General features: G+C 43.9%; 1 protein-coding gene across 21 annotated transcripts in view; it reads left to right on the top strand.

Annotated features, from left to right (window-relative positions):
* Positions 1–1,291: 1,291 nt before the first annotated feature.
* The window catches only part of PHACTR3 (phosphatase and actin regulator 3), a 262,718-nt gene continuing 248,075 nt past the window's right edge, over positions 1,292–15,934 (top strand). For 4 of the 21 annotated variants that reach the window (XM_078392133.1, XM_078392128.1, XM_078392132.1 and 1 more), the window contains exon 1: positions 2,227–2,401. In XM_078392133.1, coding sequence (XP_078248259.1) covers positions 2,278–2,401 — 124 coding nt within the window. In that variant the 5' untranslated portion in view covers positions 2,227–2,277. Of the gene's footprint in view, positions 1,392–2,147; positions 2,402–2,606; positions 2,698–15,912 lie in introns of those variants that run through there. The other 17 variants (XM_078392143.1, XM_078392138.1, XM_078392135.1 and 14 more) reach the window with 9 other exon arrangements.

The raw sequence follows: 15,934 nt of genomic DNA, 5'->3' as shown, positions 1-15,934 counted from the left end.
ACTAATAGCTTCCCCCCTTTTCCATGGCCGTGCTATTTCAGGTGCTGAGGGAATCCTTCTTATGTCACTTCCCCCATGTCAATTCTAGGGGAATATCACATTCAGTGAAATCCAGTGAGCTCACATGATATAGACACCCAACTCATTGAGGTCCCACAATCCTAAGGGGTATGTTTTTAAAAATCTCTAAGACTCTTAAATAAAGATGGGTATGAACTGGTCCATCCCAGTTTGTAAAGGCGGCAGCACATGTACTGATGCTCCTTTCCCTGTTTTGTTGTTGTTTAGTTGTTAAGTCGTGTCTGACTCTTTGTGACCCCATGGACCAGAGCACGCCAGGTCCTCCTGTCTTCCACTGCCTCCCAGGGTTGGGTCAAATTCATGTTGGTCGCTTTGATGACACTGTCCAACCATCTCATCCTCTGTCATCCCCTTCTCCTCTTGCCTTTGCACTTTCCCAACATCAGGGTCTTTTCCAGGGAGTCTTCTCTTCTCTTCTCATGAGATGGCCAAAGTATTGGAGCCTCAGCTTCAGGATCTGTCCTTCCAGTGAGCACTCAGGGTTGATTTCCTTCAGAATGGATAGGTTTGATCTGTTAGATAATTTCATGGATGTCTAAGCCACCAATGGCTACTAGCTATGTATTAAATCTGACATCAGAAGAAGCATGCCGTTCGTGCATGAATTATTAGGGAATGTGATACAGAGAGTCCAGTTTGGGTTAATCTCCTGATATTGGGCTCCCCATAAGCAGTAGACTGGGGACTGAGCACACAGAACATTGGCCTACACAAGTTTTTGGAATGAGCCAAGGTAGAGCTTATATTCTTATGTTCTTCACTCTTACTGTATTTCTGCTCCATTCACGACACAGTCAGCTCCACCATTAGGTGGAAAGGGCAGGAAATGATCAAGTTAGTACTTTATTTCTTCCGTCAGTTTGGGAAAGAAGCATCAGTGGGATTTTCCGTTACAGGTGCCAAAATCTCCCTCACACCCCCCACCTCTCTCTGTGCAAGAAAGAAGGGGTTGTCTTGGGCTGGCCTTGCACTAAACCTAACACAGTTGGTGGATGAAAATATTGTGCTGCAGGTGCGAGCCATCAATGCCTTCCCCAAACCTCTCTCTCTCTCTCTCACTCACAGACACACACACACACAAACGGGGGGGGGGGGAGGGAGAACAGTTCAGTGAAACAGTTCCAGGAGCTCTTGCTTCCTCCTCGCTCCGGCAAAGAAATGGTGAGCAGAGAAGGAGACCAGCTCTGCAGGGCAGGGCAGGGCAGGGCAGGGCTGGGTAGTCTGAAGCGCAGCCTTCTCCTCCTCTGCGGTCGTCTGGCCACCGGGATCTCCATCACTCTGACACACACGCCCGGCTCCTTGCCAGAAAGGTAAGGTGTGGGAGGGGGGGCAGAGGGCTCCCCCACGGATACACCCACCTGCTGCTTCTCTCTGTACCCACCTCCCCATCCTCCTCTTTGTGCAGCGCAGGTAAACGCTCTCTCTCTCGCTCTCCCACCCACACCCACTCCTCATCCCCCCCTCTTTCTTTCTGTCCCCCCCCCGTGATGTCACACCTACTCTCGCAGGGTATGATGGGAGAATCCCACTGTTTCCCAACAGATGCACTCCGGCGAGCCGCAGAATAAAGCCATTCCGGGCGGCGAGCTTTCCTTTCCTTCTTTTGGCCCCCCCCCGGTCCGCCCCATCTTCCTTTTCCCTCCGTGGCCGCGCAGAGAGAGCGAGGGAGCGAGAGGGAGAACCAGACCTCGCCTAGGCTGTCTCTCTCTCTCTCCCCCCCCGCCCCTTTGACGGTCCTCCTGGTCCCCCTCGATCCCCCAGGGCGCTGTTCCTCGGTGCCCCCAAGCCGGAGATGCCCAGGAAGAAAGTTCTCCCGCGGGCTGAGCCCTGAGTGCCCACCGACCCACCCCCGGGAGCCCCGCACTGTGGCCAGCTCGCCCTCCCCTTTCCCCGCGCGCTTTGCTGGATGGTGCAAGGGGATCGCCCGCAGGAGGAGGAGGACGAGGAGGAAGAGGAAGGAGAAGAGGCGGGCGACCAAGATGTTGCCACCCCAGCCGGGGCTCCCGGACTGAAGGCGCCCTCCCCTCGCTCTAGGTCCCCCCTTTCCCGGTGGTGACCTTGGACTGCCTTCGCGCACCCCCCCCCCTTTTCCATGAACGCCTCTTCCTTCCCCGGCTTCTGAAACCAGCCCTCCCCTCCTCCCTTCCCTTCCCTCCCCTCCCCGCCCCCCCCACTCCTTCCCTTCCCCACCCCCTCATGGCTGCATCAGAAGAAGGGACTGGCTGTTTTCTCCCCCGAGGCCGGTCCCACAGCGACCCCAGCATCCTCAGCGACGCCGCCGCCGCGGGCACGGAAGGCGAGCCTCCCCCAGCAGACCAAGGTGGGCAAACGGGGGCGGCGGGGCGACTCGGTTTCTCCTTTCCCCTGCTCTCCCTACCCCCCCCCCCGGGCGTCGCAGGGGGAGGCGGAGAGGGGAGAGATCCGGATCGAGAGGAGGAGTAGGGGGGGAGAGTAGGGGTGGGCGGGTAACGCGACGGAGATAGGGGGGGGAGATCGAGTAGGGGGTGTGCGTGTGGATGTGCGCCGCGCGTGTCTGTGCCTTGCGAGCATCTGTCAGCCTGGCAGCTATCAGCTTGTCCGTGGAGGCAGAAGGAAATTAGGAACATCTTCTCTGCAGTAAGTCTTGAAATTGATGCAGTGTGGTGCAAATAGGATTACATGCGAGAGAGAGCCTCCCCTTAACCCCCCCTCCCATTCCGGCGTCAAAGGTTGCCTGGTCGCTGAGGGAGGAACAGGAGGGGCGGAGACGGGGAGAAGGGCAAAAGCCCTATATGTATCTTGGGCCCCCCTCCCACTTTGATCCTCCATTGATTTTCACCGCTCCCCCTGCTGCACAATCCTTGACTCTCTTCACAACGACCCCTCTGAGTAGGCCGTTTTTTATGCTGCCTAGGAACAAATGAACTGAACCAAGAGAGGAGGAGACATGACTGGACAGCTCAAGGAGTCTGTGGCAGAGATCAGATCCCACCTCACCCCTTCCTTAGCATAAGGAAATGCATCCTTTGACCTGCTTCTGACTTATATAGAACAGGTGATCTGCAGCTTCTGGGTGGCCTTTAAGGAGTTAGATGGCCCCAGTCCATAGACTCTGATTTTGCCTGCTGTTGGTTGGGGTCAACCTTGTGTTCTTCTATGCCGTGATTTTCACTGGAACGCCTGGTGGAGAAGTGACACGGTCTACTTTAATCTGAAAGTTGCCTGAATTCCCACGAGACCCACTCCTCCCCCAAAGCCACCGAGATAAAAATAAACTTTTAAAGAGGGGGTTTCCTGCATTGTTTGAAAAACGCCTGGTTCCAGGGCTAGACAAGCTGTCAAAATGTAGCGTGAGGGGTTAAGTCCCTTTGTGGGGTGCCCCACAATTTCATAACTCACCTGGACAAGTGATTCCATAGACCTCAGTTTCGGTTTGTTTGATTTGCCACTTGCTCAGGGTGGGGTGGGGTCGGGAGGCCTTCTAAACCCGAAGGGGACCGGCTGTTGGCAGGAGATCACCATGGAGACCAAGAAAGCAGAGTAAGAGTTAAGTCACCATCCCCCCATTCCTGTGCCCACCCCTAACGAGAAAGCAATTTTCAGCAGCCGACTGAGAAGCCTAATCTTCTTATGCAGTGCAGTGAGTGTTAAAAAGGAGAAAGGAGGGGGGAGCTTGCAGCATTCGAGTTTGTCGCCACTGCTTTCTGTTTATAAGTTCGAGAGGAGGATGACAGACACTGTAACCCATGACCCTCCACCGGGGTCCTCTGCTCCTGCCCTTCCACTGGACGCGTGAACCCCTTTTGCCATTAGAAACCCCAAAGTCCATGGCAAGTGCAACAACTCAAGCCTTATTCTGAAAGGGGAGGCCAGTGAGACATCGAGTGTGTGTGTGTGAATGGCAACTACAATCATTGTTGGTTCTGGTAAAGGTACAGTTTTCCCCGGGTGACATAAATTTTTGGTTGAAAGACCTCTCTTTGCAAGATTAGAAACACAGGCCATCCTGGCAGAGATGATGATGATGATGATGATGATGATGATGATGATGATGATGATGATGATGATGATGATGATAATAATAATAATAATAATAATAATAATAATAATAATAATAATAATAATAATAATAATAATAATAATAATAATAAAAAACTGGAAGCAAGGGCTAGCATTCAACAGCATGTAGATTTTAGTACAGTGAACCATGGACGAGAGACTTGTCACTTTCTAAGGAGCAGTTGACTCAGGGTCTTGGTTAAACAAAATAAGAGGAACCGACCGGGCCATTTTAGAATCAACGTCTTGGAGGAATGATATTCCCAACAGCCATCTGTAACTAAGGGAAATGTGGAAACTTAATATGTTTTTGTTTGATCCCTTGCTTTCAAAGTCTGGGTGTGTTTTGGGTTCCTCTTCACTTCTGCTTCCCCTCAGTTGTATGCTTGCTTTCTTTTTCTTAATGAGTCAGTACATTCTGTTCTGAATGTACATTGGATTTTGGGTTTGATGAAGGAATAATTAAGAGTCTTGTGGTGTCCTGAAGACGACCACATTATACTGGGCATAAGCTTCCATGAATTGAAGGGGACTTTATCAAATTCGATCTTGGTAGCAATCCACACAGTTTTATGTCAAATGAAACTTCTGCATCCTCAAGCTGTTATTAGACTCTTGGTTATTTTTGCTGACATGACAACTCCCTTCTCCAGCCTAAAATTGACTGATAGGTTATTATTTTATTCCAGGACCAAACCATCCCTTAAGGAAAGAAAGAGGCTCTTCCAGATTTCAGTGGGGTTCTTTTAATTCTTTTTTATGCAGTGTATAGAACAGTGTATAAAAACACTTTTCACCTATTCCAAGACCCCCTTCTTATCCCCCTTTCCCTCATTGACTGTGTCAGTGTTTTAGCACCAGACCTGTCAAAAAATACTGAAACAGGAGTTCAAGCTCTCTTTAAGTTCTGATCTAAGCCACTGAAGCACCAGTTCCTTTTGCACTATAATTTTTGGATCAGCCATTATGGGTAAACCCCTTCATCCTTTTGATAGTTCTGCTTGCCAGAATACACAAGCATGCTAATAATAAGGAGTGATTGCTTTTAAGCTTCACATGTCACACAGGCTAAAAACAGAGGGTTCTGCTTGCTCCGGCAATCCAACAGTTTTGTTTATATTATTGTTTGTCTAAAAAAAAAATTGGACATGTGCAAACAACTGCAGGATCTTCCTGGGTCAACCAGGTTGGTGCCCCAAATGTCAGGGACAAACCCAAAGTATGTATTAGACTATTGTCCTGGAGGGACAATAGGGTCTCCTGAAGAGGAATTTTATTTGCATACTTTCACTTCTGAAGGCAGCAAACATCCTACATTTACTTAAGTTTAGCTTTGCTCACTTCATCCCAGAACCTAGGTAATAAAACCTCAGTGTTGGGGAGCTCTTAAATAGGTAGATGGTGTATGATTTTTTTTTTAATCGTTTGATGGGGAGAGCAGGAAAGACATTGTTCATTTCCCAAGAAAAGGGCATAGGGAAAAAAGTGCACTATTTCTCCCCAAAAAGATAGAAAGATATGAGTCCATTTTTTACATCCAAAACCAAAGCACAAAGCAATAAATGGCACCCCATAATACATATGGAATAAAACACATGCAACTTCAAATAGCTCCGCAAGAAATTATAAATGTCAAGGGCTTGTAAACTGTTTAAACTTTTATTGTGTCATCTGCTTTCACAGCCTTTGTAACTTGCATATGCTTGTTGTGGGAAAGACTGAGAGTACAATCTTTCACACATGTATTCAAGAGTTAATCCTATTGAGATCAATGAGACTTACCCCCAAGCAGTTTTAGAGGACTGTGAAGCTTAGGGAGATGTTTGTATTCCACAGTCCATTTATCCTAATATGATTTCAGCAGAATCCCATTGACATTAATGAATGTAATCAACCAGACACTGGTGCTATTTATTTCACTGGGGCTGGTGCAAGACCGCCTCTTAGGAAGGCTGTTTCAAAGTACAGATTACATGCGCAGGAGCTTTTAAGCACTCTCTTTTCTCACCCTAATCTCATAGCATCATTCGATTCATAGTGTTGCATTGTGCCTGGCTTGCCCTTCATTTGCAAATACTGTACCTCATTGCCTTCATGTAAAATGCATATTTGAACTGACCGTTGTCATACCAGAGCAGTAATTGCAGTACTAAGAGTTGGACATAGCATCTCCAAATGTACAGTATCTTAGAGCTGAAATTTCCAAAGCTTGCGCCTTCCCTAGGATGCTTTTAGGGCGTTTTAGATGGGAACAGAAAGAAGAGTTAAGGACAAAAGGTTTATAAAATTGATCATAATGAGTTGAGAATGGATGGAGAGAATGCCTGTTTCTTAACACTATGAATCCAAAAGAAGCTCTTGCTGATGGGGCCGCAGAGTTACATTGATAGGAAGTGTGCATGCGCAAGTGCATGCGTTGATGGACACATGCACATACATGCATGGGTATTAAAATCTGTTGATCACAAATTCTTTTGAGAATCATGTGGCTGAAATATAGCATATACACTCTACAAAGGAAAGAGATCTTAGGGTGGTCCTGCAGAAATGGTGGATTGTAGGTTTCAGATGAAAAGAAGAAAGTGAGATACTGGGCTCTACTATACTAGAGCTGATCTAGTATTCTTGGCTAAATCTTGTGTGTAGAGTTTAATAGAAAGGAAGCTTGTTAAACTGTAACAGGTGTTATGCAAACAGGGAGATGCTTTAAAGTAACTTATGTAAACAGGTGTCTAGCAAAAAAAGGTGAGATTTTGTAGCAATAACAAAACCAAAACTTCATAGAGGGGTTAATGGAAATAGTGCAAAAAGTTTATGGAGGATTTGTGGAGAATTTGACATCATGTATTGATTTTGTTTGTTTGTTTGTTTGTTTGTTTGTTTGTTTGTTTGTTTATTTATTTATTTATTTATTTATTTATTTATTTATTTATTTATTTATTTATTTATTTATTTATTTATTTATCAAATTGTATTTTAACGTTGACTGCACTTTGCACCTTAGGTTGAAGTGAGCAGCTATAATATGGTATGTTCAAGTATTAGTAGATTATTATACAGAATCACATCCTAGAACTGTATTTCAGTGGCTGAAGGGCTCTGTTGATGGCAGTTCCTTTGCCTGATTTTGGAAAAATACATTTCCACATTTCCTCACTCCACCAGAACTACCCTCCTTGAGTAGTATTCTTGACTCTCTAGTAGCATTTTCACATAGTTGGAGGGGCTGCAGTGAGATGGAAAGGTGTCAAATTCTGCTTCTTCTACTTCAGCATATAACAAAGTCTGGCTCCAACCTCTAGATTTTAAGACCTGTTTGTCTCAAGTTAGTTTCACCTTAAATTATCGACTGGTTTTGAAGGATGGACTGAAGTACAGTTGTTTTTATGGCTTCTGTATTTATTTTGAGCTTCCTTTTTATGTTCAGTATATTTCTTGATACACAATTTCCTTTTAAAAAGGCAGAAAGAAAAAAAAAACATCCCAGCATATATTTAATTAACTTGTGGAATATAAGAATGTGGTGATGGCCACAAATTTAGCTGACTGTAAAATGGAATTAGACCAGTTTATGGGGATGGGTCTATTAATGTCAATTACCCATGACAGCTTAATGAAACATCTTCATTCAGCAGCTGTTGTGCATACTAGATACAGGAGGCAAACTAGATTCCGGATATAACCAATTACAAATATAACCAATTACAAACAATGACATGTAACTGTGTCAGAGAAAGTGGGTTGTAATCTAGAAAACTTGCAATGAAAGAAATTTGTAAGTCTTTAAGGTGCCGCAATACTTTGGATTTTATTTTGGTTTCGTTTGTTGTACCCTATTCGTAATTACTGTAGATCCCTTTTCCAATAACAACGTTGTAACTCCATTACATTTAAATTTAATTTACTATGGCTAGCTTCTTTTACTAGCCAGCTGCATAGCTCAATGGTTTAGGTTTGGGTTGGGAGTTCAGTTCCCCACTGTGCCTCCTCAGAGTAGAGCCAGCCTGTGTAGCCTTGGGCAAGCTGCACAGTCCCAGGGCATCTCCAGAAGAGGAGAATGGGAAATCACTTCTGAATATTCTCTACCTGGAAACCTCTGAAAAGGATCACCATAAGTCAGAATGGACTTGATGGTGCATGATGATGATTTATTAGTTCCTTTTACAGTGTAACTTTTAGTGACCTTTATAGTGAGGCAGATGAAACAGTGAGACTCACTAAACGATGATTATCACAGGGTTCAAATGCTGTGCTTTGTGCTGCTTCTGCTTGCCTCTGTTGTGGGTACGGAGTTGAGAACAAAGCAGATGGAAGAGCCGTACATGTTGTACTACCTGCCACCTATATTTAAAGAAATCCAGTCAATGGTCAGATTTCTTGAGCGTAGACCATTGGTACTTTGGTACTGTCTGACTAGCCGCAGTGGCTGTTCAGGACATCTGACAAAATTCTTTCCTATCTGTACTTAGAGCCCTTGGTACAGTGGGGTCTTGACTTAAGAACAGCCCGAGTTAAGAACATTTTGACTTACAAACCACTCTCATAGGAAAATATTGACTTGACTTACATACTTAGATTTGAGTTACAAACTGAAAAAAACCCACGTGGGAGGCAGGGAAAGTGCAAAATTTGAACTTTCAGTTAACTGTTGGCCAGAGAAAAGGGTGCCTGTCTGCTTCCTCACTCCTCCCAGCATTTAGAGAGTGGATTGGGAGACAGTCTTCGGATTGCCTGGTACTGTACTGCCTGGACTGTATTTTCCCTGCCTTCCCAGAACCTTTCGTGACCTAAGAAAAAAAAGAAACAAAATATCCCCCTCTAGTGGTCGAAGGCAGAATAGCAGCTTCCCATTCGTTTCTATGGACGGAAAAGAGCAGATACGGATCAAATGGTTCTCAATGCATTCCTATGGGAAATGCAGATTTGACTTGAGAACTTTTTGACTTGAGAACCGCCTTCCAATACGGATTAAGTTCTCAAGTCAAGACTCCACTGTACTCCTTTTTGGTCTCCCATCCACGTACTAACCAGGACTTACCCTGCCTAGCTTCTGAAATCAGAAAAGTTCAAAGTGTTCAGAATGGTTTTATGTACAACTTTTTAAAAAGATAATTAAACACACTGTTTTAGAAAGACTACTTGTGTTAGTCTGTTTCAGCAACAACTGAGCAAGAACAAAAGAACTGCCTCAGCTACGAGGCAAAGAAATTTATTTCAACACAAGCTTCCATGGATTGAAATCCACTTCTTTTAGTTACTTTGAAGAAACAGGGAAGTAAAGTATAACAATATAACAATAACAGGAAAGAAAAAAACTAAATACTTTTAGAATTTTGATACTATAACTGTAAGTAATTATTGAGCCAGTGTGATGTAGTGGATAGAGTGTTAAAACTAGGACTCATGAATCCCTAGTTCAAATTCCTGCTCAGTCATGGAAACTCATTGTGCTGCTTCTGCACCATGCCTTGAACGTCTCACATATCTTGACTTTGTATTCTCTTGACGAGAATCCCTGATACAAATGGCTTGTTGATGTAACCAGCAGGGTGCTAGTCAGGATATTGAGCTGATCAGGTGAGCTTTTTCTTGTGTTCCACTTTCTAATACAAGGGTGGTTAACTGCAAACCTCCAGATTTTGTTGGGCTGCTACTTCCACCAATGCTTGTTGACACAGCCACTGTCAACAAGTTGCGGTCCGATAGCATATTGAGGAGTCACAGCCATTCTCTAATATGGTTAATGCAAGTTCCATTTTATTTTCTAAACCATGCTCTTAAAAGAAGCATGTGTCCCTTGTCCTAGTTTTGATAGTGAAAACATTCTGCCTTTGTTTAGCTAAAAATGATTTTGAAATGGGTTTTGCATTTTGTCCGAGCAATGTGTTGGGCCTATTTGAGTTTCCTTGGATTGCTTAACTCTGATGGTCACAGTACAATCTAACAACAGATGGAGTTTCCCAATTAGTCGTTCTAAAAAGAAGCCCAAGCCTACATCCAAAACATAGCTCACAGTTGAAGACTCCTGGACTCAGTGATAGAGCATGTGGCTTCCATGTTAAGGGTCTCAAGTCCAGCCTTGGACATCTCCTGGCAGGGGAAGGAAAATTTCCGTGTGAGATCTGGAGAGGCAGTCAATTGAACACAAACCATGACATTTTAAAGGGGGTTGTTGCATTATTCCTTATTTCTCAGCAGCCAGGTTGACATTATCATTATCACTGCTGTGACCACACAAATAATTAGTTGCATTGCACATTATTAATATATTACATTTTTATTGTCAACAGCCCGGAGGAGAGCAGGGAATATTCTCTAGTTTTTTCCACCGAGCCAATGATGATATTGCACCTCGGAAATATTTATATATAATAAAACAAAAACCAAAGAATCCTTCCCTTACCATTTGGGAGTAATAAGAGAATGCATAAAATCTGCGGGAGGGTGGGTAGGGAAGGCTTGTCATAAGGTCTGTATACATGCCTGAAAAAAAAAACATTTTAAAGTAAAATTTAAAAGTAACTAGGTACTACTTGTTACACCTTAGGTATCTTAGGTGTAACAAGTATGTGACTAATTGTCTCTGAAAAGGAATGTTGTAATGATTTCCCCGATTGGGAGAAAGGCAGCCTACAAATGATACTAACTAACTAACTAACTAACTAACTAACTAACTAACTAACTAACTAACTAACTAACTAACTAACTAACTAACTAAATAAATAAATAAATAAATAAATAAATAAATAAATAAATAAATAAATACTAGTTATATAGCTTGTTATCCAGAAGTAATTAGTCAAGGTAACTCCATTGCTTATGATCAGTTACTTTGAATCTTGGACGGTCCTGCCAGTCACTTCAGACAATACTGAGCTGAATGGATGAAGGGCATGAGTCTGTATAAGATGATTGTTCCTACCTCTCTGTGGGACGGAGTAAGAGACCTGTTGGGTATAACCAAACCAAGGAAGAGGTTTGAGCTAAATATTGTGCCCTTCCTTCCTTAGCGAAAAATATCACTGCTACTTTGTAAGGGATGTAACATCATGAAGACAACCTGTCCTCACCAGGTCCAGCCCTGTTATTAGGCAGAGTGAGGCAACTTCCTTAGGCGGAAGACATGGAGACGGGGGTGATGGTAGTTGCTCAGCCGTTTCTGTGGAGACATTTCTAGCCATCCCCCTCTCTTATAGTACAGAGCTGTTGAATTTTACTTCAGCACTCCTCGTTACAACAGTATCTCCCACTGCACTCAAGGGCAGGATGTTAGTTCAGTGGGGCACGTGGCATATACCACCCTGTTTCTCAACAGAGGAACAGGGCAGAAAGGGTTAATCAGAAGGAATGGGGTGAGAGGGAGATAAAATTCCCCCCTTTTAATAACCAGGCAGTAAAACTGTAACAAGGAAAATTAAATGACAATTTGCTGCCCTTTCGTGGCTCCCCAAGCCTCCTGCCTTGGGGAGGGAGGCCATATTCCAATTCTCCAAATCCAGATAGTCTATTTTGCATATTATGCAAATATGTGGCCTAATTGCCTATTTGCATATTATGGGAAATTAGGCTATCCAGTTTGCATAATATATACATTTACCTCATCTGTTAATGAATGTGGATTTTTCCTATTATTGCAAATTAATCACCTTAATTTTTCCTTTTTTTCTGCCAGTGTATTTTAGCCCTAGCATATAGCTTGGGTGCCAGTACAGTGTAAAGGTTAAATTGCTGGACTTCAAACACCGTCAAATCCTCAAAACTAGTACCTCTGGGCCAATCGGCACTTCTCAGCCAAATCTACCTTACAAGATCATTTCTTAGATGAAATGGGGGAAGATGGGAACCATGTAAAGCAGCCACATACATTGCTGGAACATATAAATAAATGATGTTAAACCATAAACACTGGGCTTCTGGTGATACTCTCTTGAGATGGCTATTATTATTTTTTTTACATTAGTGTTTATTACCACAAAAAGAGACATACAGGTCCATGAGAACACCACAGGAACCCCCCATGAGTGCCATGCTGTCCTCTTATTTGCAGGGGGAAAGTGGGGGAAGCAAGGGGAAGCTGCAGAAATTGGGGGCAGGGGTGGTGGTTAACAAGAGTGTCATTTTCTTCAGAAATGCAGATCCCTATCCCTGTTAGCTTTGTTTTTGTTCCCCTGCTATGCTATCTTGGGAATGAGCGTCATAGCATACTGTGGAAATTTACTTTTGCGCTATACCGCCAATAATTGTTCAAGCAAGAATAGTCACTGTCCATGGTAGCTGAGGGATTCCGGGAGTTGTAGTTCACGAAAGTAACGGTGTCAATCTCTGCTTGCATCCCTGAGTACAGTATCATAGAATCAGAGAAGAGAATCATAGAATCACTGCGTTGGAAGGGGCCTCTAAGGCCATTGGGTCCAACTACCTGCTCAAGGCAGGAATCCAAGTCAAATTAGGTCTGATAGATGGCTGCCCAATTTCCCCTTGAATGCATCCAGCAGTAGAGCGCTCACCACCTCCTGAGGTCATTGGCGCCATTGTCATACTGCTCTAACAGCTAAGAAGTTTATAGATGTATCCGTTTTCCTTTACCAAGATGAAAGCACCATTTAATGTAGTATGGCATCTATTCAAATAAGCAGTTCAAAGCACCATGACAGAAAAAAATGACACCTAAACTAGATCCAAACATAAGCTCCACAATGACAACGAAAATAACAAAGAGCAGAATCTTTATACTCCCTTTCCCTCCTCTCTCAAATGTATTTGTCCTTTGGGGAGCCCCAAGCCAAGGTCATAGCTAAGATTCTAAAAGCCAGTGGGAAATAGAGTAGAACTTAATATGTCTGAAATGTCATTGAATCGAGATACTCATAGACCCATTAGAAGTGTAGAGCTGACGTACAAGCCTCATTGAGTCCAAGTTTCCTGCAACAGCAAGTAATGAAGTAAGATGTATAATATCAGATATTTGAAAGGATTCAATATGGACTACAACTCCCATAATTCCCCCAGCCAGCATTCATTGCTATGGGTTAACTGCTTGCAGAGAAATGATGCAGACAGCTCTGCAAATAGATTTAATGAAAGCTTGGAGATGGTGGTCCAGATACGGAGTCTAGGAAAAATCCAGGCAAGTATGTCAACCTTAGTCTCAAGTTAACCCATAGCAATGAATGCTGGCTGGGGGAATTATGGGAGTTGTAGTCCATATTGAATCCTTTCAAATATCTGATATTATACATCTTACTTCATTACTTGCTGCTGCAGGAAACTTGGACTCAATGAGGCTTGTACGGTAGGGACGATTGTGCTCACACTTGTTATTCTGGAGCAGATTTCTGATTGTTCTTGATTGTCTCAATCCATGCCATTGTTTATTTTGAAATTAAGAGCTGATGAACGAATTATCGTTGTTTCGCTGCCCTCAATTATTACTGATTATAGCTGTCTCCTGTACTCATTTCTGTGTAACAAGAGTCTTGCTTTGAGGAATCACTTTGGATGGAGGTGACCTTTGTGTCTTAGGGGTTTTGGAGCAATGAGTGTGGAGAAGGCCTTGAAGGCAGTAATTCTAGGCCTGAGATTTAATCATTTGACAAGTGGTATTCAGAGAACATATTTTTCAGAGGGCAGAAATTTAGAAAAAAAAAATAAGAATCACTCTGTGCTTTGTTCATCCCATTAAAATAATTTACAAGACTTGGTCCTTTGAGAAGTTGATGACTAAGCCTCACTCTTCTCCACTAAAGATGGTGGCATCGTTTTGTGGAGAAGGTTTTAATCAAGGGACTGACCTTGGCAAAACCATCAGGGTAGTGTTTTGTTCTCAGAAGTCCATTTTCTTCTCAGATCTGGCCATTTGTTTGGCCAACAAAGTCCTCTTGTTCTCCATCAAGTCCTGTTCTTGAATGAATGTTTGCTAGTGGCTCTTCGTTAAAAATGTGGCATGGGTAAATGAGCTTTCTAAGTTTTGCTACAAAGTCTCTTAGGTTCCATTGAAATCATATCCACCTTGTTTTGGTTTTCTTTATTCTGGGGTAGATCTATGCTGGGAAACTAAGTGAGCTAAGGGCTTTTAAAGTAGGGTATCAGTGGCTGCCTCTTGAATTATACCATCCTAAATGGCTCCTATTTGTACCTCCTGTGTAACAGAGCTGGTCCTAGCCATATTCATCAACAATTTTGCCAGACAGTGGGGATGATGAGAATGAGGGTGATGTTGATGCTATGGGGTCGTACGTGGGGTTTGTAAGACCGGGTAGAGACTCCTTGGCCTCTAGATCCTTTAAGTCAGTGGTCTCCAACCTTGGGCCTCCAGATGTTCTTGGACTGCAACTCCCAGAAGCCTTCCCCACCACCTCCACTGTCCAGGATTTCTGAGAATTGAAGTCCAAGAACATCTGGAGGCCCAAGGTTGGGGACCACTGCTTTAAGTGACAACTCCTGCAATCCTTTACCATTGGCCATGTTGCCTTGTAGATTTGGGTGCCAGAGACCAAAACATCAGGAGAACTCTAAGTTCCACACCCTTGGTGTCAGGGTTTTTCATGCTGTATGACCATTGTTGTGGAAAGAAGCTTTCTTGCTGGTGCTCTTGCTAAGGCAGCACTTCCCAACCTTGGGTTTTCAGATGTTCTTGGACTAGGTAAAGGTAAAGGTTCCCCTTGACAATTTTTGTCCAGTCGTGTTCGACTCTAGGGGGCAGTGCTCATCCCCATTTCCAAGTCATAGAGCCAGCGTTTTGTCCATCTTCCATGGTCACATGGCCAGTGCGACTTAGACACGGAACGCTGTTACCTTCCCACCTAAGTGGTCCCTATTAATCTACTTGCATTTGCATGCTTTCGAACCGCTAGGTTGGCGGGAGCTGGGACAAGCGACGGGAGCTCACTCCGTCGCGTGGATTCGATCTTACGACTGCTTGGTCTTCTGACCCTGCAGCACAGGCTTCTGCGGTTTAGCCCACAGTGCCACCACGTCCCTGTTCTTGGACTACAACTCCCCAAAATCCTGTCCAACAGAGCTAGTGGTGAAGGTTTCTGAGAACTTTAGTCCAAAAACATCTGGGGACCCAAGGTTGGGAACCACTGTGCTAAGGGAACAGTCCAGAGCTCCAAAGGTCCCTGTGGTGTAAGTTCTATATCTAGACTGTTGCGAACAATATTTAGCACAGCCTGATGATGTCACTGAACTGCGACATTTCTGCGACACCCTTAGCTACTCCCTGGGCTCACAGTCTGTACAATGCAGCTCTTCCCATCTCTGTCATGCAAACACCAGGCAGTAACAACGCATCAATAGTCAGACAGTATCTGCCTCTGCCTCTTCTACTTCAACACATACAGCCACTGTTTCCAGCAGGGAGCCTGGCACACTGCTCCACCATAAAGACCATTTGCATCTGGTGTTTATATTTCCTTGTTCCATAAAGCAAATGTCTTTTGTGCAAAGACTACATTAATTAATTGTTACAGTATCTTGCTTAATTAAGCTGGACACAGTCAGCTGGTTCAGACAAAAGGATCTTTTTCCATGCAACAGAATCAATTTACAGAATCAATTGCCGGAAAATGGTTGTGATAGTCACTTGCTTAGCTAGTGTTGAATAAGAAATTAGTCAAAGTCTCTGGATAGCTCAGTGCCTTAGGTTTTTGGCTGTGGAGCTAGAAGTTAGAAGTTTGATTCTCTATTGTGTCTCCTTGACAGGGACTGGCCTCGAGGATCCATCTTGTCTCTTCCAGCTTTGCAGTTCTAAGATTCTTATTGTAATTATTATAAAGTCCTGGAGGATACCAAACATCAGTGTATACGGCCACTG

Source organism: Pogona vitticeps, chromosome 4 (assembly GCF_051106095.1).
Source record: "Pogona vitticeps strain Pit_001003342236 chromosome 4, PviZW2.1, whole genome shotgun sequence".
Classification (NCBI taxonomy): domain Eukaryota; kingdom Metazoa; phylum Chordata; class Lepidosauria; order Squamata; family Agamidae; genus Pogona; species Pogona vitticeps.
This window is presented reverse-complemented; position numbering and strand designations above follow the sequence as displayed.